The 26,649-nt window shown below is 40.1% G+C and overlaps 1 protein-coding gene across 1 annotated transcript in view; it reads left to right on the forward strand.

Annotated features, from left to right (window-relative positions):
* The first annotated feature begins 1,860 nt into the window (after positions 1 to 1,860).
* Positions 1,861 to 26,649, forward strand: part of LOC147732725 (NXPE family member 1-like) — a 98,810-nt gene continuing 74,021 nt past the window's right edge. The window contains exon 1 of the mRNA XM_086958856.1: positions 1,861 to 1,927. Coding sequence (XP_086814982.1) covers positions 1,880 to 1,927 — 48 coding nt within the window. The 5' untranslated portion in view covers positions 1,861 to 1,879. The remainder of the gene's footprint in view (positions 1,928 to 26,649) is intronic.

The raw sequence follows: 26,649 nt of genomic DNA on the forward strand, positions 1-26,649 counted from the left end.
AAACACAGTACATTTTGAATAACGCTATTATTTTAGAAAAAATATAAAACTCTTATTATAAACATTATTAATTAACATAAGATATATATATTTAAATATATATATATATATATTAACCAATTTACGAAATTCATAAACAATGCGAACATGTATTTTTGTTAAAAAATAATGATTATTTAATTATTACATAACTACTTGCCATCCTATACTCTATAAACCTAGCAACCTACAGCGAAAATATAACTAAAATAAATAAGTATAACACACTTTACATAGCTGATAATCAATTGCGAGACCAATTAATAATCACAAATTAGCAGTTAACTAATTATTACATAATTAACAACACACCCAATAACCCTAAGAAACCAGCAGCACACTTCTAAAACATAACCAAAATATATCATTATAACACAATTTACATAATTATTAATCAATGAAATATTTAATTAAACATTAATAATAATTATTTTATATATATAACTGTTCACCATATACTTCTGTAAAGCTAGCAACACACAACTCAAATATAAATAAAATTATTAGGTATCACATATTTTACAAAATGAATAATCATTTCAATATTTAATAATACATTAATAATTAATTTCTGATGAATTATTACTTAATTACCTTCCCACACTTTATCCCTACAAACCCAGCAGCCCACACCTGATAACTAACTAAAATATATGATTATTACACAATTTACATAATTAATAGTCAATTATAAATTACAACTTTTGTGTTATTAATTATTACCTACCTACCTTCTCACTCTATACCCCTGAAAATTGTGCAACCCGCACATGAAATATAACTGAATTAAATCAGTATAGCATAATATAAAAATTAATATCAATCACATAATTCCTTAAAAATGATTTAAAATAATAATTAATTATTACTTAATTAACTTCCCACCCTATCGCCCCTCAAACCCAACAACCCACTACAGCACTATAAATTACTATTAGGAATTACAATAAAAATTCTAAATTATTACGGTTACGAACTATATTTAAAAAATAACAATTTTACAAACAATAGTAACACATAAAATTAATATGTAAACTAAAAACATTAAAATAATTTTAAAACGATATTCTTTCTATGTTTTTTAAACGATATTAACAACAATGATATTCTTAGCAATTGTATTACTTACCTGAAAAAATGATATTCTTGACAACAATATTTCATCATCACAATATTTTTGTATCACAACATTTTTTTCCCAATATTTCTGTTTCCCGATATGTACAGCTCTATATTTTGTACAAATACCGCTCATATCTCTTTAGGTAATCTTTTTCACATTTTTGGGTGTTATATTCTCAAGTATAAACTAGACCGCCGAGTGATAATCAAATAGCCCAATAAGTATACAATCTGCACAGGAAACTGATGTGTTTAAGTTTTGTTTGCAGTGTTCTGTGTGTGCTGTCTTCATAACCAGTGTTAGTTTAATTACGTTAGACTCACACGACAGCTCTAATGATGTGCCTATTTGTATTTTCCTTTTTTGCAGATACTGACGTCTGCACAGTGTCGGGAGAAAGAAACACAGAAGCCCCTGAAACTCCTAAAATAAGCAAGGACAATTCTGACTCCTCCAATCTTGTCCATGCGTTAAGTCACAATCTTCACCACCATCACACTGCTGGTCATTGCAAAATGGCATCCCGAAATCTCCCAGTCAGGTTTGTATTTTGAGGAGCTTGATCATTGTTCACTGCATCTTACACGAAGCTTTAGGAGATTCATGGGATGCAAATGGTTTATTCTTGTTATCGCCTGCAATAGTGCCTTACTAGAAACACTAACTTGAATATTTACTCACATTTTTTTCAACAGAGCAAAAAAGGCCTTTCTGTTGATGGTCATCGCAACGTACATATTTCTGATTTATCTACTCTTGGCACAGGTAGGAGTTGAAATGTTTTGTTTCTAGTCAAAAAGACACTTTCTTCTGTCAACACTGGACTTGAGTATTTAGCACCACTTGAAGGGAAAAGTAACAGTGAATAACTGCCCCTCGACACAGTTACCATCTGCCAGCAAACATTAAATATTAGAACTCAAAGATGAACACAATAAATATGCCTATATTGGCTGCAGAGAATTTGCCAGCAAACCAGTACCTGCCACGCTGTAGGTGTTCCATAGAGAGTTAAGGGGCATATTAGCAAGGGCTGGCGATATAATTATCGCCGCTTTAGCGTCCGTTTTCGTATATCGTAATATTATCAAGGACACGCCAGCGCGTGTTTCTTTGATCAAGAGCTCGATTTTTCACAGCCTCGCATCGCTAATGAGATGCAAAGAAGGCGTGGCTGTGAAAACTACACATGAAAATATCGCGAAGGCAGCTTTGCGATATTAACAAGGAGGTGCAGCACTTAAAAAAATTGCGCTACCTCGGCCTTAACGCTGGAATTTAACATCTGTTAAATTCCAGACTAAGGCTTATTAATAATGGCAGGTTGATTTATGCTGATACGACCACAGGGTCGTATCAGCAATGTTATTGCTGTTTTCCATGGAACATCGCTGGAAAACCAGCGATGTTCCATGGTAAACACCGCTATCACTGAAATATTATCGCCATAGCGCTATGTATTGTTAATATAGTGTTATCATGGCGATAATTTTCAGCGATAGCCGGCGATAATATTCCTCCCGCTATGTGGGGCCAGTGATAATTAGCGCTGGTTCTTGTTAATATGCCCTATGTTGTTTGAAAGGGTTCACTCACTGAAAAAGATGACCAGGTTGTGCAATCCCTAATGTAAGGATTTTTTCTTTTACACTGTGGAATGCATTATGTGAGGAAATGAAGAGATGCGTGATAAAATCATATTGTGCCAAACAAGACCATCGAATGGTTGATACCAGTGGTTCTTGCGTGTAAACTTGGCTGAATGGTAGGATAAGGATATTCAATGATTTAAGTTAATGAGTGTATCTCGATGGACTGGCATGTCCAACCGAACATTAACAAAAATGAGCAACTCTGGTGTTTTCTCTCTCAATTTTTCAAATGCCCACCCTTTCTTTTAGTCATATTTCAGCTATCTATATTTGACTTCATTTGTGTCACTGGAAAGTGCATACAATTTTCTATGAATGTCCTTTGGTTTGGCTTTGACTTAGTTATTTTCCAGAGGGCACTTCATATATTGCTGGAGATTATCCCTAAACTTGTATATTCTTCTAGAATGATATATGTTGGAAGTGGGGCTGACATAATTTTAAATAATAAGCTGTTGAAAATGGTTTTGAGTAAGTTGAGGGAGTCAGATTTAAGTGTAGGAGCAGAGAAATGTAAGTTTGCTGTCAGTAATGCGGAGAATATCTTGGACAATCCATATTAGCATAAGGTGAACAGCCTTGGGGGAATCCTGTTGAAGCAATTGAGAATGTGCAGAGGTATGTGGATAAGTAGCAATTAATATGTTTTTAGGGCTTGTGGAATGTTATTCTTAATTTGATGATCATTTTTCTGAAAGGACTTAAGTGTTGATTGCATTATTAAATAAGCATTGGCAAAGCCAATAGGGCTCTCCAATACAAGATGTTTGGCTTCGTCGATTTGTTTTAGCCAAGTTGTACAGAAGCATGGCAGCTGTGCCGCATGGTTGACAGAAAACAAAAATGCGCTATTACATGGCCAGTGCCCCCATTCTTTTCGATTTTATGCCTGATTGAGCTCACAGGATCCGATGCACCTCACAACTTTTAAATATCATGTTGAGAGTCATTTTACATTCAATAGACAGATCCAAAGCCTAACACTCCCCACTGAAACGTTAAACTCCAGAGGAGGAGAGGCTAACAGGAAGATTTTAACATCATTAAGCTGTTTGTCGGGCTGGAAATTTAGTCCTGTCACTCAGAAGCAGTAACACAAAAACGAAACATGCCACGATGGGGGTTGTTTTTTGGCCAATTGTGAGAAACTCACAATCTTCCCCAATCTTTTCCCCTTTAAAATGCCCTGAGGAGTAATTGATATCTGGGGCAGGGCAGCAGGGATGCACATCTCAAAAGGCCAGCTGCAATTGTTTATAAAGAGGAAACTTTGCTGAAAATGGGAGTAGAAGTGTAAATCAGTATTATTTGTTGGAAAATAACCTTGGGTGTCAGTTGTATCTCAAAAAGTTTAATGCGTAGTATAATGTATAAAGAGGATTTTTTAAGGGAACGAATAGTCAGGAATCTTAAAAAAAAAATTTTGCGGAAGGGAATGTGTGTCCAAAAGCATGTGCTGTGTTGTCTTATAAGTAATAGGGAAATGAATGACCTCTGTGCTGCTTCCACCCAAACTTCAGTGAACTGGGCCCAAAAAAAGAAAAAAAATCTGCACAGGCAGATCTTCAATACACTTCAAACAGCATTAACACCTTAGTTATTTGATGCTCTCCACAAATTCAGACAAGAGGTTTCTGTAGGTGTGATGGTGATGGGGGTATGATTGCATCAAACAGGTATATCCTAACGAAAAATTGTGCTTCATTACAACCATTCTAACCCTTGACCCCTACTGGGAAGCTAGGGCTTGAAAAATACCTCTGAAAATATGCAAAGCAGAAATACTCAAAACTTCAAAAGCTCTTGAGAGGAGCAATTTAGCCCAGCAGGGCCGCAAATGAAGCTTCTTGAAGCATGATCATTACAAACACAAATAGCTGTGCACTTGAAATCACAGCAAACATCGTAGTTCCATTAGGTCGAAAGTTATATCATGAAATATTAAAAACAGCAATCTGTACCTCTAAGAAAGGAAGCATTTTAGAAGGGCCAAAGGACACACAAATAAGGTAGATAAAAACAAATCAAATGTTTATCCACTTGACCAAAAATGCCTCTTATTTTTTTTTATGTCAAGTGTGTAAGAATAGCATCCCAGTCGCACGTTTCCAAAGAGAGTGAAAGTAAAACTGCAAAATCACATTGCTTAAAAAATACCTGAATCCCAGCGCGACCTAATAAAGTATTTCATTTGTACTTGGTCCATGCTCATCAAAGAAACAAACACACAAATACATGAAAAAGAAAGTGAAATTGGCAGGTGCTGACAAAGGAGATGCAAGACAGTGAGAGTGACAATGAAGCCTCCATTAAGGTTTTTTTTTAACAAAAAATCTCGCAAGCATTCGCTGGCTCAGGCGAGATCTAAAAATGAATGTAGTTGAATGGGCGAAGGAATATGACAAAGCACTTGGGGCCCGATGTAGGTAGGCAAATACCGGTCGGTAACGGCCGAAATTCGGTAATTTCGGCTGTTACCGACCGGTATTTGGAAAATGAGATGTAGATGGGCATTTTACTGATTCGGTAATTTACCGAATCGGTATTTTAAGGAATCGGTAAATTACCGATTCCTTAAAATACCGATTCGGTTAGTTACCGATTTTGCTATGTAGGGAGCACTCAAATGAGTGCTTTTCCCCTTTTAGGATTCGTTATTTACCACCAACTACAAGTTGGTGGTAAATAATGAAAACCTTGGAAAAAGCATTTTTTTGCTTTTCCAACAGTGCCATGTTGCAGACATACATGCCCTTAATTGAGGGGTGCAACAGGGTGTCAAAGTGACACCCTGCCGCCCTTCAATGTTTCCCCCTTTTACCGAATCGGTAAATACAGATACGGTAATTGGCATTCATTCCTATGGGCCTCCAGGCCCATAGGAATGAATGCCAATTACCGAATCGGTATTTACCGATTCGGTAATTACCGAAACTTATCGATTCGGTAATTTTTTCGGTAAAAATACCTACATCCCATTTGCCTGTTCTTAAATACCGAATCGGTATGATTCGGTATTTAAGAATCTGTAATCTGGGATTACCTACATCGGGCCCTTGATGACTTAACAGAGGCTATTGTTGATGCACTGACACTGAAACCTTAAAATGCTAAAGATATGACTATCGTTTGACAGATGGTAGTATGTCTTGTTTGGTTGGAATGGGAGAAAACAAGGTAGGAAAAAGTTTGTTGCATTTGCATGTTATTCTTTCAAAAGAGCAGAAGTTAGTTATTTAGTCATTGAATAGGAGGCCTTAACATGAAGGTGGGGAGTGCACCATTTAAATATTCATTTGAGGGAAATTGCTTCAAAATTTGTACAGATCAGAAACCATTGGTTGAGACTTTCTCTAGAAAAGTGGTTAGAGTCAAAGCTGCTCATTGACAAATGGATTTCTTGAATGCAAGAATGCTGTTTTGTGAGCAAGTATATGCCTAGCATAAAGCATGTGTAGGCTAGAGGCACTCTTGTGGTCTGACACCACGTGATGACCTTTGACTACCATAAATGTAATTATCTTTGATGTTTTATTTTACCCTAGCCTGAATCTACAACATCCTGCATATGCCTTGTTTCTGTTTTTGACTTCTTCTGGTAGTTTTAAAGTGGGAGCTGTCACAGTTAACCCCTTTAGCGCTAAGGTACAATTACTCTTTTGCTGCACTTTCCATTGAAATCAATGGAAAGTCCATGACGAGTTACCCTTGTCATTAGCGGCGAAGAGGTTAAACAGCTTGCCAAGAACAAAACATGTGGGAAGTGCATTTGAAAGCATGAGAGAGAGAGAGAGAGAGAGAGAGGTGTGGAATATACTTTTTGGTCTCGAAGTGCAGCATTAAGAGCAGTCGTGCATAAATGTGCTCTATGTTGTACATTGGGAGATGAAGTATGTGATGCTATAAGCAGTGGTGCAAAAAATGTGCACTGTGTTGTACATTGAATATCGACTTACAGAATATCGTCCTACAAAACATTGACGCTGAAATATCGAAGGCAAGTATATCGACACCCTATCTACAATATGGTAAGTACAAAAATATCGAAACCAAAATATCAATGTTAAAAATATTGTAATTAAAAATATCATTTTGTTTCTGTAAAAAAAAGTTTAATAAAGTAAATAATACTTATACATAAAATAAACATATTTAAATATATTTAATAATGTTTTACATTAATAATTAATACATATTTAATAATAAAACTTTAATTTTAACAAAACATAAAATATATAATATATACTTAATAATAAGTTTTTAATAATTAGTTTCATTACTTATAAATTATTAAAAAATATTATAAATTACAAATACATCTACACACATAAAATAACATAAATAAAAATAAATATTTATATTTAATTAATTAAAAAAATAAATATACTTTCAATATTTTTAAAATTAATGAAATACAACATTGTCTAAAATAATAAATAATACAAAAAATATTAGATACATAAATAAATAGAACTACTATTTAAACTCCAAAAAAACGACAGTAATGAAAACATTGGACAGCGTAGAACGTACAATTACTCTTCCCACTCCAGAAAATTCAACAGTAGGGAAAGCGTTAAATAGCTGTAACAACCGGATTTTCGGACTAGATAGAATCAGACTAAAACACCACTAACCAGCCGAAACGTAACCATCTCCCTCCTCAGGACCTACTTACAAAAGGCACCTAAGGATGGGGAATTAGCAATATACAAGCTTAGATCCTTTACAACACCACACTCATACCTTATAGTCTCGCTGCAACATGGGCCCAGACTAGACTACCCTGAGGCAGTTCCGATTATTTACCATTACACACTGATCACCATCAGTGCTCGCGCAAGCCACAATCCTGTGGGTATACACATTGACAACAGTCAATGCCCCCGTTACACACCGTGTCCTCACGGTGCTCTCGCAAGCCACAATCCTGTGAGTATACACATTGACAACAGTCAATGCTCTCGTTACACACCGTGTCCTCACGGTGCTCTCGCAAGCCACAATCCTGTGGGTATACACATCGACCACGGTCAATGCTCTCGTTAACGCCGCTACACAACCACGATCACTTTCCTATGAATACCTTCTCCATATTGGGAAATCTCTCTCTCTACCAGGAGTACAGATAATACAATATTATAGATTATGGGATAGATAGACAGGTCAATCCTCTCCCACACAAGAATGGCCAAATTACACTATTTTGAGTGCTCCTCTACTCCCTTGCTCAGTTACCATTAACCTGGACGGGAGACGCCTCCGTTCACATAACAGCATCTGACTAGAAGAAAGGTTAACTTTATCATAAGGAAATAACCATCATGCACTAGTTCACTAAGAACTGGGGTATCTTTATTCATTAATAACATCAACAATATAATACTGCAATATAACACATATAGCCTGAAAAGCAAAAGGAAAGGTTAGAATGTGTGTGCACACTAATAAGAAAGGGTCGACGTCACCTTATGAGTATGAAGTCTGGACTCGGTAGTCATCTGGGCTCCCTTCTCGTCAGTGCCTTGGCTCATCTTAGGATCACCCCTGCAGTCACGGATACACGTCTGCACCACTATGCTCTGTCTCCTCCGTTTCCCTCCAAGTCACTGGAACCTTCCTCTATTCTCTGTCCCGTCAGCTGCACTCTCGCTGTTCTGTACTACTCCTCTCTCCTCTCAATCACGAACTGTCTTCACCTTCCAGCTTCGATCTTATGAATTAGTTTCTACCGCTCTGGTATTCGTTCTTTCCACTAACTGCTTCACTCTGCATGCTCTGATCTTAATGTCAAAGCTCGCCAGCTGCTCCAGCTAAAATAACCTCAATCTTTCTAAGAGAGTATTAGCCTTCGGTCTTTCTCGGACTTCAAAATGGCGACTGTCTGCCTTAAGTTGATTAACTACAATGATGCTAACGGCTAGCTGCTGCCTATGAACTGACTCCCTGACTGCTTCGTACTTTCGCTAATATGGAACCTTGTTCATGCATGGAAAGTTACGGCCAGTAATTCCTGTACCTCCCCGTACCAAGGACACGTTCTCAGCTGGCCAGCCTGATGTTATGTCTTTGATACGAAGAAAAATACAGTTCTTCGATAAGGGCCAGCCTGAGCCGGTTCTCTCCAAGCGAAAAACAGCTCATAACTAACACATTACATTTGACCTAAAAGCATCTCAAGCTGCCGAGGCAGAAAGAAAGAAGGAGTCTCTCCCGTTCGAGGCCTACAAGGCCCGAAATAAGCATAACTCCATTAGAAGTATACTAGCAACCTTACAAAAGGACGGATTAATGCTAATACTAAGGAATCTATCCCTTAGCATAAGTTTATAATCCCTAGAATAAAGTAAAGGGCATGGAGTTGCATCAAACGCCTTGTAAGTAGGCCCGGTCTGAGGTTCTAGTCCTCCTATTAGAATGATAGCAGGCTAAAGTCACCTTCAGTCACCTTCATTCAAAAAGGGGCGGAAAACTCGGTCAGAACACTTCACCCTTGACTTTAGACAACTAATCATTTGCTAAATGGAACTAACATCTGTTGAGGAATAATATGAAGCAAAACTAACTGATCTATGTCTAGTACCACATCTACAGGTGTGAAGTAAAGAAGGAATACATTGAATAAATCAACAAATAGCGACTAAAATGCAAATAGTAATCCGGATACCCCCTAATATCTGACGTAAAGAATGTAAATCTGGTAACCAATTAAAGAGACAGTCAAACCAGCCCTGCTCAATGTGTTTTCTAACTTCTTTGGTCAAGTCATGAAGTTTGTAGATATGAGCCTGAATGGATCTAGTATGATCTGATAAATTGAAACAACAAAGGCCCTCAAAGTCAGAACAGTCTTGTCCATGTTTAAGCAAAAGATAGTCGATTGCAGCCCTGTTCTGCAAAATACCTCTGCGTTCACCCTGGGCGTGTCAGATAAAATTGTAGAAGTGTGATTAACAGATTTAACCATCCAACAGGCCATTTTTCCGATGGATCCAGCATTATAGACTGCTAAGGCAGGGACACCCAGAATAGAAAAAACCAAAGTAAGATATTCAGATTCAGAAAATAAATGTAGTGTAGAGTCACCATTGTCTTTTAACATCACTGCATCACGGACAACACAGGAATGCATATTAGGATGTGAAGAAAACATTAGTAAACTCAGTCTGGTAATGGCACAAGGTCCTCCAGTAATATTTGCAGGAATATAAGGCCAAGATGTATTGCCACAAGAGAAAAGCCATCCAGAAGGTAGGAGCATTGTACGATAGTGGCTAGGGGTAACTACAAGACTTTTACAGGTCATGTTATTTTTGACTGAAATACACGACTTCGGTGATCTCCGGGAACATAAAGTCTTTTCATGAACTGTGAATGAAGTAGCACCGTTCAATTTTAAATGCACACATTCAATTATGGCATTTGGATCACAGGTAAGGAAAAAACATAAATCACCTTGCGTGATATTATATGTAATTATTTGGGAATGAATTGGGGATACTGGGTCTGAAAGCACAGTACATAAAGGGCAATATTCATGTGTTGCGAAATCACCAAGAATAATATTAGGACGAGCATTTGATATATTGAAAATATGGGCCAGAGTCTCCAAAGAAGCGGGGACGGCAACCAAACAGGTCGCTAAAATGTCAGTCACCGAACGCATCGGTGTTAAACAGAAATGTGGGGAATTTGTCACCCTTCGTGCCAGGGTAGTCCAAAAGTTAGATGATAAATCCCACGCAGCAAAGGAACGCGGTACTCGGATTATCGAATCAACCAAAGTCTGTGGGTTCCTTCCTCTCCCGACGTAGCAAGCCAAAAGGAGTCCAACGCCGGCACATCCTGCAACAGCAGTCAAGAGAATGATCTGAAAGAAAATCAAATACAGGCATTATTCATTCCCGTAAGTAACATTTGTCAGCCGGGACAGCTTCCCAGCTATCTTTCCCTGGTCTCATGACGAGTACTGTGTTATCATGACCGGTTGCAATAATTTCAGCTTGTTCAGGGGGATTTTTAGGCGATTGCACCCACACTCTCGCTCCTGGATTATCAGTGGAGCCAAAACCTTTTGGTCCTCGAACAGTTAACAAAGTCGGGGCAGTGCCTTTCTGAATCTCACCACTGAAAACAGGCATGATTAGTAACTGAGCAATTCGGTCAGTCTTATGAATCGGTAAATCAACTTCACTGCTATTCAGCAGGAGTACCTTAATCTCTCCCTGATAATCGCTGTCAATGACACCTCCAAGTACTTGAATGCCTTTTAAGGCCAGGCCCGATCTAGGGGCAATTAATTCAAAATTTCCAGCTGGTATACAGACACCAATGCCAGTTTCAATGAAAACTCGATCTCTGTTTTTTACAGTAATGTCATTCATGGCATGCAGGTCCAGGCCTGCGGAACCTGGGGTTGCTCTGCATGGAGCCAGGGCTCCAGGGGAAATTTCCCAATACATCACAGTATTTCCAACTGTATTCGGTCTAGCAGCAACAGCTGGGGGAAAAAAACGCATTCATGGTGATTCAGCATTTAAAAAGGGACGATTATTCAAAATCAACAGTGCCTGAAAGAAATATCCTCTCCAATTCTTATATTTATTGTCAGTTAAGTTACATAATTGATCTTTTAACAAACCATTCATTCTTTCAATAAGGCCTGCTGCCTGTGGATAGTATGGTATATGAAACACCCATTCAATGTTGTTCTCCACACAAAATTCCTGCACCAATCTTCCCTTAAAATGGGATGCATTATCAGATTGAATTTGAAATGGAACACCATAATACAGCATAATCAATTCCAATGTTTTAATGGTGTTCACTTGGGTAGCTCGTTTACAGGGAAGGGCCACTAAAGGGCCACTGTATGTATCAACGATGGTGCAAATATATTGGCAATTTTTACTCATAGGGAGTGGACCAATATAATCAATCTGCCAAATTTGAGCAGGTAATTTTCCTCGGTGTAAATGTCCTTTAACAATTTGGGGCACTTTTCGCTGTCTAGAATGTTGACAGATAGGACAATGCAGTATAGTATCTTTAATCAAATTTAAAGGAATATAAATTCCTCGATCAGCAGCCCACCTTCTAGTGGCTCTCTCTCCAAAATGTCCTGCTTTCTGGTGGGCCCATTTCGCCAATCCCGCCAAATCAGAATCCTGCATGTCAACCACTGCCTCAGCAATTTTAGATTTCTCATCTGCAATGTTGTGAAAAAATTTGTCAAGGGAATCTATCGATGTATGAGCATCCACTTGAAAGATTGTAACAGTACTTTGTGGGAGTAGCTCCCAAATTTCTTGCCATAACTCTTTACCCCAAAGTTCTTTAGAATGCAATTCCCAATTACGAGAATGCCAAGTTGGTAACCAAACCGCCAGTCCGTTAGCAGTGGACCAGGAATCAGTAAAAAGATTACATGTACCAGGTAACTCCTGTTTTAAAACTTGGTAAACAGCATATAATTCAGCAAATTGACTACTCTTTCCTTCACCAGTTGTACTTAGCAATTTTTGTGTGATAGGATTATAGGACACTGCCTTCCAATGCCTTTTCTCTCCTATGTACCTCGCTGAACCATCCGTAAACAACACATGGTTTATGTCCTCCGCGGACAGATCATCAAACGGCTTACCCCACTTAACAGGGGATTCCTGTACTATAGGTACGGAGCAATCACTCACAGTCTCATTCGATGGCGCCTGCGCCACTTGCTCACGTAACGTCGCAACACCTTTCGGTCCCACGCGTGCCCTGGCTTGTATGTACCATTTTCACTTAATCACACTCGCCTCTTGAGCATGTCCGATTCGATGAGTTTTCGGCGAACTCAAAACCCATTGCATAATAGGAATTTCAGGTCTCAATACCACATCATGTCCCAAAGTCAATTGCTCGGTATCCACCGGAGCCCAATAACATGCAAGTAACTGTTTCTCAAAAGGTGTATAACGCTCACCAGCATCAGGTAACTTTTTAGTCCAGAAACCCAACGGTACTTTATTTCTGCCTTGTTTTTGCCACAGACTCCAATTTGCATAAAGACCTTGCACAGACACATTCAGACCCACATCACCGTCACGCACGGGCCACAAATCCAAAGCATACTGAATTGCTTCTATCGCCAAATCAAACGTATCCTGCTGCAGTTTACTCCATTCAAACGCATTCTTTTTACGAGTAACTCTGTATAAAGGGGCTAATATCTGACTCAAATGTGGGATGTGTTGACGCCAAAAACCAAATAAACCAATAAAGCGTTGGGCTTCTTTTCGGTTCCGAGGAACCGCAAAATCAAGAATTTTCTGCTTCACTTGTGGAATCACTTCTCTGTTACCTTTATGCCAATTGATGCCTAAAAATGTCACACTTTGTGACGGACCTTGCAACTTTTTGGGATTGATTTCCCAACCTTTTTCACGTAAATGATCGATGACCTGATCTAACTGAGTCTGAACTTGAACCTGTGTCTCACCTTGAATCAAAATATCGTCAATATAATGACACATCTGAATTTGTGGGTTTATGGGTACTTCAGATAAATGTTCTGCCACCAGCCGGTGACAAATCGTAGGACTGTGTACATAGCCTTGGGGAAGACTTCTAAACGTCATTTGACATCCATTCCACGTAAAACTGAACTGTTCCTGACAGTCAGAGGCAATTGGGATTGAAAAGAAAGCATTAGCAATATCAATAGACGCATACCATATTCCTGGATGCTTCTGAATTCTTTCAATTAAAGTAATCATGTCTGGTACTGCAACAGTCAAAGGGGGTGTATGTTTATTCAATTCGCGGTAATCAACAGTCATGCGCCAAGAATTATCACTTTTACGCACAGGCCAAACGGGATTATTCCAAGCAAAAGTAACCGGAGTTATAACTCCCGCATCCACTAAATCCTGAATTGTAGAACTAATCTCTTCGTGACCACCTGGGATACGATACTGCTTTTGGGAAACAACTTTTGTAGCCTGAGGAATTTTTATAGGGGGCATTCTCAAACGACCAACTCGTACAGGTCTGGATGATATATAACCTTTACTCCCAAATTGATAACAACCATCATCTAGATGCAATGTCATACCTTTTAAAATATCAATTCTAATTATGTATTCCAAAAGTGGCACAACTAAAACAGAATATTCTTTTCGAGGAATACTACCTATTTTCATTTCAATTTTTGTTTGCACTGCGGGGGTTTCCTTTCCACCTAAACCAGTAATTGTGAAAAATTTTCCTTTAAATTTCTTCGATTTTCCATGAATTAGAGTGGTCTCCGCTCCTGTATCTACCAATGCTCGGGCCCTTTGTATATTACGATGTTTCCAAAAAGTTTCAATATCTACATAGGGTCTATTGTCTTTTTGAGCCCACCTGCGTACTGGAGCTTGACCTATTTCCTAGTCATTTTTATTGCGTTCTGACAACCAAGACAAATCAGGATAAATGCTCTCAAATTTTTTGGACGATATAATGTCATGTTCATATCCATCCCCATTACGAAATGAATTCTTGTCATCTGCATGGTATTGTGAGTTTCGTTCGGAAAATCTGTGTCTATCCTCCCTTCTCCTCTTCCCGGGGGATTGATCCCTTTCATCTTTATATCTGCTGTTAACACGGTCATCTCTCCCCCTTTCCCTTTCCCCCTCTCGCCCTCTTTCTCTTTCACGCCGAGGGGACACATCTCGCTCATACCGTCGTCTATCATACCAATCTGAATCATCACGACGTCTATCATCCCCACTGTCATCAGAATATTCACGATCACATTCATTCTTGCGCACACGTCGAGCACCCTCCTTCCGATCCAAACCACGCTAGTGAAACATCTCCCACAAGCGATTATTAGGTTCACCATCAATGTCTTCTCTCTTCACACCATCATCCAACAAAGCAAGAAACATATCACGTCTAGTGAATCTATGATTCCCAGCAGTACGACCCTCAGGTCTGGACTGTCTTTCAGGTTTAACCCATTCGCCCAGCTCACCAAGCTGACGCACAGATTCAAGCACCATAGATAACGCATTGCCAGTCTGATTGATCAACAAAGTCATCATAACCTGTTTATAAGAAACAGGTGAAGAACGGATAATGCGATTCCGCACAGAAGATGTTAATAAACCATCCAACAATCTGTCAGACGTACCCGGAAAAATCGCAGTTTTCATCACTTCCGCTGTTGTGCTGCATCGTGTAACGAATACCATGGCTTGTCAATCAGAGGCCAATCAGATTCAGTAGGGTATTTGTTATTACAACCCTCAGTCGCTAACTGAAGCAGACTAATTTGACCAGGAACATTATAGTTACGGAAATGATCCTGAACAGTAGAATCAGAACTGAAAGAGCAAAATTTCAAGGCATCTCCTGCATCTAACATGATGCCTGCAGCACCAAGTTCATAAAGGCGCACCATCCATGTAAGCAAGGCCTCACCGGGCCGTTGCTGAAATCGTTGCAAAATGTCACTAACTTCCTGTTGCGTAAAATCTTCCAAACTATCCAAAGGAATACCATTCGGATTACCAGGAGCTTGCTGTAATTTACGTCGAAAAAACGGATGCACAGAAACCTCAGGACGAGCAGCATAAGAAGCTCGATCAACAGATTTAGAGGGACAGTCAGATTGAGAAACGTCATCATAATTAGAACAGCGACCGCGGTCGCTGGAATCATCATAGTTGTCAAAAGTATTAGATTTACAATCACGTCCGGTGCGAGAAGACTCGCGCTTGTCAGACTCCTCAGCCGAGGAGCCAGAATCATTCGAGTCCCAGATATTATCATCCCATTCATCAGGATTCCAATCCAGTCCGGCTTTTGCCACGACCAGACGCACTTTCCGTTTACAAACCCGACCACGACGATTCTTATATTTGTATTTAGCAATACGAACAGCAGCTCTTTCAGCTATTGTCTGATAAGTCTCAAGTTTGTCAGCAAGCAATTTATTTTGACATCTCAAAAGAGTATGAGCATTCTGCATTTCAACAACTTTTCTTCCATTTCCACAAATTGTCTCTGTAATTTCAAAAATTTCTCATGTACAATCCTGTACGCAGATAAAACAATCCAACCTCTGCGTCCCAAAATAGGAAACTCCTCACCCTTCACAACTGGTGCTTTCTGTAGACAAGCAATCACATTAGCCGGCTCCGCCAGTTCCAAACAGGAACTCCAATTTTCACTCAAACCAGTAGAATCGGCCCACTCACGGGCCAAAGCCTCATAAGGCGATGATTCCCAGCCGGGAATTTCAACAGGCAATTTAAAAGTAGATTTAGACCTATTCATAACCATCGTGCCAAAAGGAAAAGATATATACAACTATAAACAAATAATATACAAAATGAACACCGTACACGCCGAGCGCAAACCAACAAGATGTAAACAACACTGCGCAAACAGGCTATCGTAAACGGTTCGTGGCGCCAGATGTAACGACCGGATTTTCGGACCAGATAGAATCAGACTAAAACACCACTAACCCAGCCGAAACGTAACCATCTCCCTCCTCAGGACCTACTTACAAAAGGCACCTGTGTACCTACCTAAGGATGGGGAATTAGCAATATACAAGCTTAGATCCTTTACAACACCACACTCATACCTTATAGTCTTGCAGCAACATGGGCCCAGACTAGACTACCCTGAGGCAGTTCCGATTATTTACCATTACACACTGATCACCATCAGTGCTCACGCAAGCCACAATCCTGTGGGTATACACATTGACAACAGTCAATGCTCTCGTTACACACAGTGTCCTACCGGTGCTCTCGCAAGCCACAATCCTGTGGTTATACACATTGACAACAGTCAATGCTCTCGTTACACACCGTGTCCTCACGGTGCTCTCGGAAGCCACAATCCTTTGGGTATACACATTGACAACAGTCAATGCTCTCGTTACACACCGTGTCCTCACGGTGCTCTCGCAAACCACAATCCTGTGGGTATACACATCGACCACGGTCAATGCTCTCGTTAACCCCGCTACACAACGACGATCACTTTCCTATGAATACCTTCTCCATATTGGGAAATCTCTCTCTCTACCAGGAGTACAGATAATACAATATTATAGATTATGTGATAGATAGACAGGTCAATCCTCTCCCACACAAGAATGGCCAAATTACACTGTGTAAAGGTTATTCCCTATTTTGAGTGCTCCTCTACTCCCTTGCTCAGTTACCATTTACCTGGACGGGAGACGCCTCCGTTCACATAACAGCATCTGACTAGAAGAAAGGTTAACTTTATCATAAGGAAATAACCATCACCCACTAGTTCACTAAGAACTGGGGTATCTTTATTCATTAATAACATCAACAATATAATACTGCCATATAACACATATAGCCTGAAAAGCAAAAGGAAAGGTTAGAATGTGGGTGCACACTAATAAGAAAGGGTCGACGTCACCTTATAAGTATGAAGTCTGGACTCGGTAGTCATCTGGGTTCCCTTCTCGTCTGTGCCTTGGCTCATTTTAGGATCGCCCCTGCAGTCACGGATACACGTCTGCACCGCTATGCTCTGTCTCCTCCGTTTCCCTCCAAGTCACTGGAACCTTCCTCTTATTCTCTGTCCCGTCAGCTGCACTCTCGCTGTTCTGTACTACTCCTCTCTCCTCTCAATCACGAACTGTCTTCACCTTCCAGCTTCGATCTTATGAATTAGTTTCTACCGCTCTGGTATTCGTTCTTTCCACTAACTGCTTTACTCTGCATGCTCTGATCTTAATGTCAAAGCTCGCCAGCTGCTCCAGCTAAAATAACTTCAATCTTTCTAAGAGAGTATTAGCCTTCGGTCTTTCTCGGACTTCAAAATGGCGACTGTCTGCCTTAAGTTGATTAACTACAATGATGCTAACGGCTAGCTGCTGCCTATGAACTGACTCCCTGACTGCTTCGTACTTTCGCTAATATGGAACCTTGTTCATGCATGGAAAGTTACGGCCAGTAACCTGCCGCCCACCAAATTCCTGTGCCTCCCCGTACCAAGGACACGTTCTCAGCCGGCCGGCCTGATGTTATGTCTTCGATACAAAGAAAAATACAGTTCCTCGATAAGGGCCAGCCGGAGCCGGTTCTCTCCAAGCGAACAACACCTCATAACTAAAACATTACATTTGACCTAAAAGCATTTCAAGCTGCCGAGGCAGAAAGAAAGATGGAGTCTCTCCCGTTCGAGGCCTACAAGGCCCGAAATAAGCATAACTCCATTAGACGTATACTAGCAACCTTACAAAAGGACGGATTAATGCTAATACTAAGGAATCTATCCCTTAACATAAGTTTATAAGCCCTAGAATAAAGAAAAGGGTAGGGAGTTGCATCAAACGCCTTGTAAATAGGCCTGGTCTGAGGTTCTAGTCCTCCTATTAGAATGATAGCAGGCTAAAGTCACCTTCATTCAAAAAGGGGCGGAAAACTCGGTCAGAACAATAGCCTAGGGGTAAAAATGACTATTCCCACTCCAGAGAGTGCAACAGTAGGAAAAACATTGGATAGCGTAGGGGTAAAAATTACTACTCCCACTCCAGAGAATGCAACAGTAAGGAAAGCGTTGGATAGCGTAAGGGTAAAAATTACTATTGCCACTCCAGAGAGTGCAACAGTAGGGAAAGCCTTGGATAGCGGGTGGGTGAAAATTACTATTCCCACTCCAGTGAGTGCAACAGTAGGAAAAACGTTGGATAGCGTAGGGGTAAAAATTACTATTCCAACTCTAGAGGGTGCAACAGTAGGGAAAGCATTGGATAGCGTAGGGGTAAAAGTTACTATTCCAACTCCAGAGGGTGCAACAATAGGGAAAGTGTTGGATAGCATTGAATTTAAATATAACATACTTATAAATAATTTCTATATTTAAAATAATGTATAATTAAATTTGTAAATAAATCTACATCATTTACAAACAATTAATAATTATTAAAAGCAATTACAATTGAATAATTAATTAACAGTAAATTAACAACAAATACCAATAAATATTAATTAATAAATAATATTCACCAAATAATAAATATTAAACAATAAAATATTTTTCATTACAAAAAAATATTAATTTAAAACGAATTCACAATTAAAAATTATTAAACAATAACTTTATTTTTCATACCAAATAATACTTTTTATGGAACATTGATTACCAATTAATTAAAAAAAAATCCAATTAATAAATAATAGTTACCAATTAAAAATATTAATTGCCAATTACAAAATTATTTACCAATTAAAAAATTAATTACCAATAAAAAAAGTATTTCCCAATTAAAAACATGAATTACCAATAAAAATAATAGTTAATAATTAAAAACAGCAATTACCAAATCAAAAAATATCAATTAAAATAATTAATTGCCAGTTAATAACTAATTATAAATAAAATAATTATCCATTACAAAAAAATCATTAATTAATTACAATTAAATTACTTCCCATCCAATTCCCCTATAAAGCCACAACCCGCTACAGAAATAAAAACAAAAACAAATTAAAATTAATTTATAATTCCTAAAAATTAATCATTAATTTAGTATATTTTTTCATTAATTCCCACCATATTCCCCTATAATCCCACAACCCACTCCAGTACTGAAAAGTAAAATGTACTTAAAAATAATATTATTAATACATAAAAATATTATACATATAATTTAAAACAATTAAAATACTTAACAAAAACATATTACACATACATAATAAAATACTTAAAAATAATAAAAATATCGATATTAGTATTATCGAAATTAGTTACATCGATATATATGCTATCAATATTGCTAACTTTGATATTACTTAAATCAATATAAAAAAATTCGATATTACTTACCTTAGGGTTGATAATCTGTCCAACGATATTCTTGACATCGATATTCTGTACCTTCGATATTTCCAACTCGATATTTCTGTAGGTCGACAATTAGGAATCGATATTTAGACTGTGTACTGTACATTGAGAGATGAAGTATGTGATGCTGAAGGCAGTGGTGCACCAATGTGCATTGTGTTGTACACTGGGAAGTATTATGAAGGTCTTACTATTGGTTTTGACATTGCCTCATGTTATCATGAATTCTGACTCTGCCTTGCTTGAACTTCTCTGCTCACATAGACAGGCATGCAAGTTGTTAGGGTTAATCACGTTCAAGGTTTGTTTTGTGAGAGATTGTTTAATGTACCCTGGAAGGCTTTCATAAGCCTCATCAAGATAAAGGCTGGAACATGTGAGAATGTAGAGGGAATGTGGGAACTTCTTCTTGCTGTCATATGCTTGCCTGGAAATTGGCCAGTTCCAGTAAGTTTCCTTGGCGCAGAGGAAAAGACTCTCAAACCTTCTAGTGTGTTTTGAGATTCTAAAGCTGAGGGTTGTTGACTTAGAAACTGGGATTTTGAAATCTAAATGGGGACGAATGCGTCTACTTCAGTACAGCGGAACCCTGTTGCTGAGGCTCCTAGCCCCAGCTGGTAAATACCCCAATCTGTAGTGGGCTAAGATGCGGTGTTTGCACCAGGTGAAGTGTTGAGTTTTTAATATTGCCATTATGATGTGTGGCCAGTGGCTTTGATCATTTGAGGTGTTTTCTTTGTGATGTGTGAGGGAGTCAAGGTGCATATCCAAAGTAATCATTTGATGTATTTAGTGTATATGTATCTTTCTGATCTCTTGCAGGACATCCAGTATATTTTCTTGAGTTTTATCTCATATTATTTGCTGCTTGTATTTCATATTATTATCCATGCATTCACCTGTTGCATTTACCAAGTGTGTTATTATTGCTTGCATATAAATATATATCTTTATATATATTTGAAGAGTGTTCATTTGACATCTGGGAAACCCTTTCTGTTAGAGAGCATTGCATAAATAAAACCCCAAGCCTCAGTCTAAAAAGAGAGTCTGTGCATTTTGTAAAGTGAAACCCCTTTCTATGTGTTGTGTTTTATGTCTCCTGCTTTGCTTTGTTTAAGCCACTGTGTGGAAGTGAGATTTGTGGAACTCTGTATTATAGGAAAGGCAAAGTAAGACAGCATGTTAAAGTAGATTGTATTTTAAGATTGCCCCGGTGGTGTGATAAACAGATAGAGGAGAATGATTGGGTATCAGTAGGCTGTCCGGTTTTAGGTTTAAACCTATAATAACTGATAAAACCCCACTGAAAGTGAAATAAAAATCACCAGTGAAAACATATAAACACTGAAAAAACACCTGCACAACCACAAACTAAATGCCATTCAAAGAAAGGAAAAAGGGAGTGAAAGAGTCAATTTTTATCTTACCGAAGGGGTCAATACAATGTAACAATGTACAAGCTAGCAGTAAGAAAGTCTGGGCTAACATTATTCTGCTTTAGTTTTGTTGTTTAGTAATGCCACTAAAATATTGTTTCTTCTTCCTTTTGTTTTTTTCAGTTCTGTGGCCTTTGGTCTAAAGATGCAGCGTTTAGAAGCATGTTTTAGGGTTGTTTAATTATTATATAAACTGTAAATAATCAGGAAATATCAAAATCATATTTGATTCTTTCACTGATATGTAGAATGGCTGTTTTCATAAGAATATTTACTAATATGTGTCAGCACAATCACCCACAGAGAATGGGTAAAAACCCTTAATACATCAGCCAGGGCTGAACTGACTACCGGGCAGTTTGGAATGATGCCGAGCTAGGGGCTAATTTCACTGCAGTGGGGGCTGATTTCGTTCATGGAAAGCTGTGTGTGCTTCGAAATAATTCAAGCAAAACGAATTTCATTTAGCACACGCAGGTCTCCATGAACGAAATCAGTCCCCAGCTCAGCAGCATTCCAAACTGCCCGGTAGTCAGCCCGGCCCTGACATCAGCCCCCAGAGTCTAGTGAGTCAGTATTGATAGAAGGCGAATTGCCAACACCTCAAGTTTAAACTTTCAATGCAAGGTATAGTGACAAGTATATGTGAAAAGAGCGCTATCACCAAGCATCTGAGATAGTGTTTAACCCCTTCGCTGCGGCAGCTATTCCGCCGCAGCGCTAAAGGGGCGGGGCGGCCGCGCGGCCGCCGCATGCTGGTGACAGAACCGCTCCGTCACCAGCTACAGTTGAGCTGTGCTGGTGACGGAGCGGTTCCGTCATGACCCGCCCCGCTCTTTAGAACGCCCGCGCAGGCGCGAAATCAGCGCCGCGCAGGGGCGGCGGCCGGGCCATGACGGAACCGCTCCGTCATCAGCACAGCTCAACTGTAGCTGATGACGGAGCGATTCCGTCATCAGCATGGAAGGGGTTAAAACAGAACACTAGACCTTTGGAAAACATGGAATGCAGTGTCGCTGAAGATGTATTATATGGTGTACTACAATAAGTTTAATTTGCAAAATTCTATTTGGACCTCATATACACTATACTTACACTTGTCTATATACCACGTGCTATCAGTGCAGAAAGCAAGCAATATTAAAAGCGAAACGTTCCATAAACACCGGAAAAACACTGTTTCTGTAGTTTTTAATGGCGCGAAAATGTGTAACCACTGATAACCACTGTTTTTTTAAGGTATTGAAATCACTTGAAAACACTGAAAAAACCCTACCAGAATTTAACAAAAATAGAAACTGAAAACAGGAAATCCTAGGTATCAGAAAATGTTGAATCAAGTTGAAGTGGAGCAACTGGTTAAGAAGAATGGATTATAGATGTAGATATTGATATTTTCTGATGGATGTCCAAAGCCAGTAGAAAGGATTACTAATTGAGGAAATTTCAAATTGTAGTCAGAGTTGCCAAAGATGATGGTCTGTTGAGAAGGGTAAACAATTGGCCAGATCTAGTCTCAATGGTCGCACAAGTGGTGGTTGTTCGATAATGATCAATAACATAGTGGAGTGCCAAACTAAATGAATACCTATAACTACCAACCGTATTCTGGCTGTTGAACTTCACATGAGACAACCACCTGCCAATAAAGTATGTTTTAATCATTGATATTTATTTACAACCTGCCTTCAAATATACCAACAAGCTAGATATGCTCAAACAAGAAATTAAATATTTAGACTCTGCCAACCACTAAGCACTCCCCATGATCATAGATTTGAACCCCATCCTCTTTCTAGAGCACACCACTTATGATTCCCAATCAGAATGAGAAAACTGCTTTCAGATACTAAATTAGAATCCGCTGTCAAGATGCACCACACAATGCACGGTTTTCCAGTTCCTAAACAACACAGGACTAGAGACATTGGAAAACAGAATAATGGAAGATTAACAACACATATAACCCACATTTCAGCAGTTACTAGCATGCTACTTGACTATGTTGTCAATGGGGGCTCTATTGAAGCAACACTGAGCACTGCGGGGGCATTTGTTGGTGTTTGAAGGCTCACCTGGAGAACGGCAATACCGCAGGGGTACTGAACTCTGCCCCAGTCACTTCCAGTACACGGCAGCATTACCTGTTGGTCTCCCCCGCCGCCGCTGCTCCTGACATTTGTGCGGCCGCTGAGAGGGGGGACTACAGGCACCAGGATCGCCTACGCTCTGGCGCAGGCGCACACACCCACTTCCACGCCCGGAGGCGCTTGAAAGGCAGGCTGAGCTTCGGTGGAGCTGGGCTCCATTGAAGCAACACCGAGCACTGCGGGGGCATTTGTTGGTGTTTGAAGCATACCTGGAGAACGGCAATACCATGGGGGTACTGAACTCTGCCCCAGTCCCTTCCAGCACACGGCAGCATTACCTGTTGGTCTCCCCCGCCACCACTGCTCCTGACATCTGCGCGGCCACTGAGAGGGGGGACTACAGGCACCAGGATCCCCTGCGCTCTGACGCAGGCGCACACGCCCACTTCCGTGCCCGGAGGCGCTTGAAAGGCAGGCTGAGCTTCCGCGTCGCGGGACGCATGCGGGCAGCATCGGGAGAAGCCCGGGACAAGGACGGGCTGTCTAAGGCCGTCAGAGGCCATCAGAGGCCGGGCTTGGGCCCCCTTTGATATTTGCTTTGGGGAAAGGTACTGTTTGATCTTATTCATTAACAATGGTCAGGAAGAGAACCGATGGACTTAAACCAAATGGAGGCGGAGGGGCTACCCTGGACTCATACTTAGTAAAAGTTACCAGCCTGTTAAATGAGGAAATTGAAAGAACTGAAAGACGTCTCTCTGTGGACCCAGGTCACACCATTACTGCTATCGTACATGATATTCCAGAGGGCGACGATTCCCAGCCACAAATGCTAACCCCAGGGCTACCATGATGATAGACGTGGACCAGGCATCCTGCCCGTCCTTAAGCTGTCATGATCTGTCCCAAAATGTATTCCCATCAGGCTCTATTGCTGTAGTCCCAGTTTGCAATTCTCCACCGCCTGCTCAGAGTAGTAGGAGATGTACTAGACCTGGGGATCTGGCACCACCTATTAAAGCTAAATAACAGAGGGCCGTAAGGCACTCGAGACCAAAGTCTAAACCTATTAAACAATTATCCCTCAACAATCTGTAATCCATAGATGATATATCCAATTCACTTTGGGTAACATTTAAAGAAAAACTGGATCTAACCTTGGGTCCAATTATGAGTAGACTTACCTCTATTGAAGAAAGGGTGATGGCTCTTGAGCGAAATAGTGGCTCAGTTTCCTCAAATAACTACTCCACAATGCCAGCCCCAGTACCCCAGGAGAATCTTAGGCAGCCAGATATGTTAATGGGGCAGAATTTGCAGGAGTCCCTATCAAAGGACCTAGCTCATCATTAAGCATGGGCTGAAAATTTGTTCCGCTTGCGGAATTTGCGGATTTTCTGCGATTTCGAGATCCGCGAATCTCGCGAAATCGCTGTAAAATCCGCAAATCAGCGGGACGAACTTTCAGCCAGGCATTACAGGGTTACAGCAGCAGGTGCAAAAGTTGAAGCTAATTTTTAGTAACCTTTTACAAAAGGGTTACAAAGAAATTAACTTCAACTTGGGCACCTGCTGCTGTAAGCCTGTAAGTGCTTCCTGGCGCCTCGTTGCCTACTTGCAACTATTCTCTGACCCTTGAAGCAGGGTCAGAGAATAGTTACAAGTAGGCAATGGGGCGCCTGTCACGAAAATTAAACCTCAACAGGAAGCACTGACAGATATAAAAACAAGCATTTGCAATGCAATAGGTCTCACATTAGGAAAGTTTTAGCTATTGGTCTTGTAAATGACAATTTATTTTATTTATGTGTTGGTTTTGAAAATAGCTAAATTAATTGCTTTGTCATTTACAATGCGAATAGTTATAACTTTCGCAAATGTACCACCTATAGCATTTGTAATGCAACATGTTTTGTATTTACGTGACTTAGCTGTATTGATATTACAAATTACAATGGCTTTTAATTTTTTTAAATAATTAATACTTAAATAAAAGTGATTTTAATTTATAATGGCAATAGCTTAAACTTTTGTAAATAACAATTGTGAAGATTATGTTCAGTGTATTTTATTGTGACGAAAATCCAAGAACAGAAGTGAAATATTAACATCTTTTTGTGACATTTAATAAAGTTTGAAACATTGAAAGAACATATTTGAACCTGTTGTTGTTGAATGGTTGCGCAGATTGATGCTGGGGTGGCGCTGAGTGGTACTATGGTGGTGCTGAGTGGTGCTGTGGCGATGCTGAGTGGTGCTGTGGTGGTGCTGAGTGGTACTGGGATGGTGCTGAGTGATGCTGTGGTGATGCTGAGTGATGCTGTGGTGGTGCTGAGTGATGCTGTGGTGGTGCTGAGTGATAATGTGGTGGCACTGAGTGATGCTGTGGTGGCGCTGAGTGATGCTGTAATAACGCTGAGTGGTGCTGTGACGATGCTGAGTGATAATGTGGTGATGCTGAGTGATAATGTGGTGGTACTGAGTGATGCTGGGATAGCGCATGTGGTGAAGCAGAGGGCAGAAAGGCACAAAAAGCAGTCTAACAAAGGGCAGAAGGTAAGAAAAACAAGGAAAAAACCGAGTCTAACAGAGGGCAGAAGGGCACAAAAAAACTAGTCTAACAGAGGACAGAAGCGCAGAAAAACAAGGGAAAAACGAGTCTAACAGAGGGCAGACGGGCACAAAAAAATAGTCTAACGGGGCAGAAAGGCACAAAAACGAGTCTAACAGAGGGCAGAAGGGCACAAAAAACGAGTCTAACAGAGGGCAGAAGGGCACAAAAACAAGGGAATAACAGAGGGCAGAAGGGCACAAAAACGAGTCTAACAGAGGGCAGAAGGGCAGAAAAACAAGGGAAAAATGAGTCCAACAGAGGGCAGAAGGGCACAAAAAACGAGTCTAACAGGGGGCAGAAGGGCAGAAAAACAAGGGAAAAACGAGTCTAACAGAGGGCAGAAGGGCACAAAAAACGAGTCTAACAGGGGCAGAATGAATCCCGTCCTGCGTGTTTGTCCACGAAGATGCCACCTTTTTGTGCAATTCCTCTACTCAACTGGAGTACTTTCTACTGTATAATTAGTAATTGCTCCCTCATTGGCTAAATGTATAGGGGCAGATTTACAATAACTGGCGCATTCCCAGGGAAGCACCAGTTATTGTGCACCGCAGCTCCGCCACCCATGGTGCGCCGCATTTAAAATGCGGCGCACCATGTAGCAAAACCCGCACAGATGCGCCACGCATCTGTGCCGTAAAAGTAACGCATTGCTGGAGCTGCGTCGAGCTTGCGACGCAGTTCCAGCAATGCTCTGGGGGGCCCTATCTCCCCAATGCTGCATCAAACCTTGCGCCTGCTTCAAGCAGGCGCAGGGTTTTGACGCAGCATTGGCCTAAAAGTGACAAATTCTTGTAGATTTCACTCAGCC

Source organism: Lissotriton vulgaris, chromosome 2_1 (genome assembly GCF_964263255.1).
Source record: "Lissotriton vulgaris chromosome 2_1, aLisVul1.2, whole genome shotgun sequence".
Classification (NCBI taxonomy): domain Eukaryota; kingdom Metazoa; phylum Chordata; class Amphibia; order Caudata; family Salamandridae; genus Lissotriton; species Lissotriton vulgaris.